Below are 2,897 nucleotides of genomic sequence, written 5' to 3'. Positions count from 1 at the left end.
GTGCCCCCCCGTGCCCACCTGTCCCCCCCAGCTCACCTGGAAGTTGCGGTCGATCAGGGTGTTGGTCTCGAAGTCGTCGTCGTCCTCCCCGAAGGGGTTAATGAGCTGCTCGGCCACCTGCGGGGGCACGGGGTCACCTGTGCGCCAGGTGTGCCACCTGTGTGCCCCCAGGTGTGCCCAGGTGTGCCCAGGTGTCTCTCAGGTGTGCCCAGGTGTGTCTCAGGTGTGCCCAGCTGTGCTCCCCATGCCCCCAGGTGTGCCCCAGGTGTGCCTATGTGTATCTCAGGTGCCCAGGTGTATCTCAGGTGTGCCCAGGTGTGCCCAGGTGTGCCCAGGTGTGCCCAGGTGTGCCCAGGTGTGCCCAGGTGTGCCCAGGTGTGCCCAGGTGTGCCCAGGTGTGCCCAGGTGTGCCCAGGTGTGCCCAGGTGTGCCCAGGTGTGCCCAGGTGTGCCCAGGTGTGCCCAGGTGTGCCCAGGTGTGCCCAGGTGTGCCCAGGTGTGCCCAGGTGTGCCCAGGTGTGCCCAGGTGTGCCCAGGTGTGCCCAGGTGTGCCCAGGTGTGCCCAGGTGTGCCCAGGTGTGCCCAGGTGTGCCCAGGTGTGCCCAGGTGTGCCCAGGTGTGCCCAGGTGTGCCCAGGTGTGCCCAGGTGTGCCCAGGTGTGCCCAGGTGTGCCCAGGTGTGCCCAGGTGTGCCCAGGTGTGCCCAGGTGTGCCCGGTGCCCACCTTGAGCCAGCCCAGGTAGAAGAAGAGCTGCAGCAGGGTGAACACGGGCATGCCCAGGTGTGCCAGGTGTGCCCAGGTGTGCCCAGGTGTGCCCAGGTGTGCCCAGGTGTGCCCAGGTGTGCCCAGGTGTGCCCAGGTGTGCCCAGGTGTGCCCAGGTGTGCCCAGGTGTGCCCAGGTGTGCCCAGGTGTGCCCAGGTGTGCCCGGTGCCCACCTTGAGCCAGCCCAGGTAGAAGAAGAGCTGCAGCAGGGTGAACACGGGCACCCCCAGGTCCAGCTCGTGCCCGGGGTAGCCCCGGGAGGGGTCCAGGAACTGCCGGCCCAGCAGGCAGGTGAGCAGGAAGGTGTACACGGCGATGGTCACCACCTGGGGACAGGGACAGGGACACTGTCACCTCCTGGGGATGGACAGGGACATGGGGGGACACCAGGCAGGTGAGCAGGAAGGTGTACACCGCGATGGTCACCACCTGGGGACAGGGACAGGGACACAGGGGACACCAGGCAGGTGAGCAAAAAGGTGTCCACGGCCATTGTCACCACCCGGGGACAGGGGACAGACAGGGGACATGGTGACGGTCACCACCTGGGGGACGCCGCCACGGTCAGCAGCTGCAGGGGGTGGCACACCTGGCTGGGGTGAAGGTCACCCGCTGTCACCTCCCCAGGTGCTCCCAGGTGTCCCCAGCCCTGTCCAGGTGGCCCCAGGTGTCCCCTCATTGTCCCCAGGTGTCCCCAGGCCTATTCCAGGTGTTCCCATCATGTCCCCAGTTCTGTCCAGATGTCCCCAGTCTGTCCCAGTCCCACCTGGGTGTACACCAGTGCCCCTCCCAGTCCCTCCCAGTCCCTCCCAGTGCTCCCAGTCCCACCTGGGTGTACACCAGTGGCTCTCCCAGTCCCTCCCAGTGCTCCCAGTCCCACCTGGGTGTACACCAGTGCCCCTCCCAGTGCTCCCAGTGCTCCCAGTCCCACCTGGGTGTACACCAGTGCCCCTCCCAGTCCCTCCCAGTGCTCCCAGTGCTCCCAGTCCCACCTGGGTGTACACCAGTGCCCCTCCCAGTCCCTCCCAGTGCTCCCAGTCCCACCTGGGTGTACACCAGTGCCCCTCCCAGTCCCTCCCAGTGCTCCCAGTGCTCCCAGTCCCACCTGGGTGTACACCAGTGCCCCTCCCAGTCCCTCCCAGTCCCTCCCAGTGCTCCCAGTCCCACCTGGGTGTACACCAGTGGCACGCTGATCCAGTCGTAGTGGAACAGGAGGCTGCACTGGGCCCGGAACCGGCTCAGCTCCAGTTTTGGGGGGTTCAGGGCAGGTTTTCGGGGTCCCGGGGGTACCTCCATGAGCAGCTTGAGCGCGCAGAGGTTCAGGGCTGGTTTTGGGTGAGTTTTGGGGGGTTCAGGGCAGGTTTTCGGGGTCCCGGGGGTACCTCCATGAGCAGCTTGAGCGCGCAGTCGTCCCCGATGCGCCCCTCGCTGCGCGCCCGCCGCGCCAGCGCCCCGAACCACACGCAGGGCACCCAGAACTTGTTGTGGGGCGAGCGCAGCCCCTCGAGCCGGCGCCGCTCCTCGCGCGTCAGGAACCCTGCGGGGACCTCGTGTGACGTCACAGCGAGCCGTGACGTCACTCCTGAGCTGTGACGTCATCCCCGAGCCGTGGTGTCATTCCTGAGCCGTGACATCGTCACTGAGCCACGACGTCACATTGAGGCATGACGTCACTCCTGAGCTGTGATGTCACACCTGAGCTGTGACGTCATCCCTGAACTGCGATGTCATTCCTGAGCCATGACATCACACCCTTGAGCTGTGACGTCACCCCTGACCCGTGATGTCACTCCTGAGCCATGACGCCTCACCTGAGCTGTGACATCACTCCCTGAGCCGTGACGTCACCTCACGCTGCCCTGACATCCCAGTGACGTCACTGGTCACTCACTGGTCTGTACCAGGCGGTCAGTGTGGCAATGGTCACTCCCTGGTCACTCACTCCCTGGTCACTCAGTGGCCCACACCACTGGTCAGTGGTCACTCAGTGGTCACTCAGGGGTCACTCACTCAGTGGTCACTATGGTCACTGTGGTCACTCAGGGGTCACTCACCGGCCTGCACCAGGGTCACTCCCTGGTCACTCCCTGGTCACTCAGGGGTCAGTCACCGGCCTGCACCAGGTGGTCAGTGTG

The 2,897-nt window shown here is 65.8% G+C and overlaps 1 protein-coding gene across 1 annotated transcript; it reads right to left on the bottom strand.

Annotated features, from left to right (window-relative positions):
* Positions 1-36: 36 nt before the first annotated feature.
* Positions 37-2,894, bottom strand: LOC120497122 (bestrophin-2-like; the record flags this gene model as incomplete). The annotated part of the gene is made up of 5 exons (XM_039698205.1): positions 37-117; positions 936-1,088; positions 1,930-2,004; positions 2,145-2,299; positions 2,873-2,894. Coding segments are annotated over 5 exons (486 nt in total), but the record flags the coding sequence as incomplete, so codon positions are not given.
* Positions 2,895-2,897: the final 3 nt, after the last annotated feature.

The sequence above is a fragment of the Passer montanus genome, unplaced genomic scaffold, assembly GCF_014805655.1.
Source record: "Passer montanus isolate IOZ18808 unplaced genomic scaffold, ASM1480565v1 scaffold1213, whole genome shotgun sequence".
Lineage (NCBI taxonomy): Eukaryota > Metazoa > Chordata > Aves > Passeriformes > Passeridae > Passer > Passer montanus.
The sequence above is the reverse complement of the archived record's forward strand: the minus strand, read 5'-3'. Positions and strand labels throughout refer to the sequence as shown.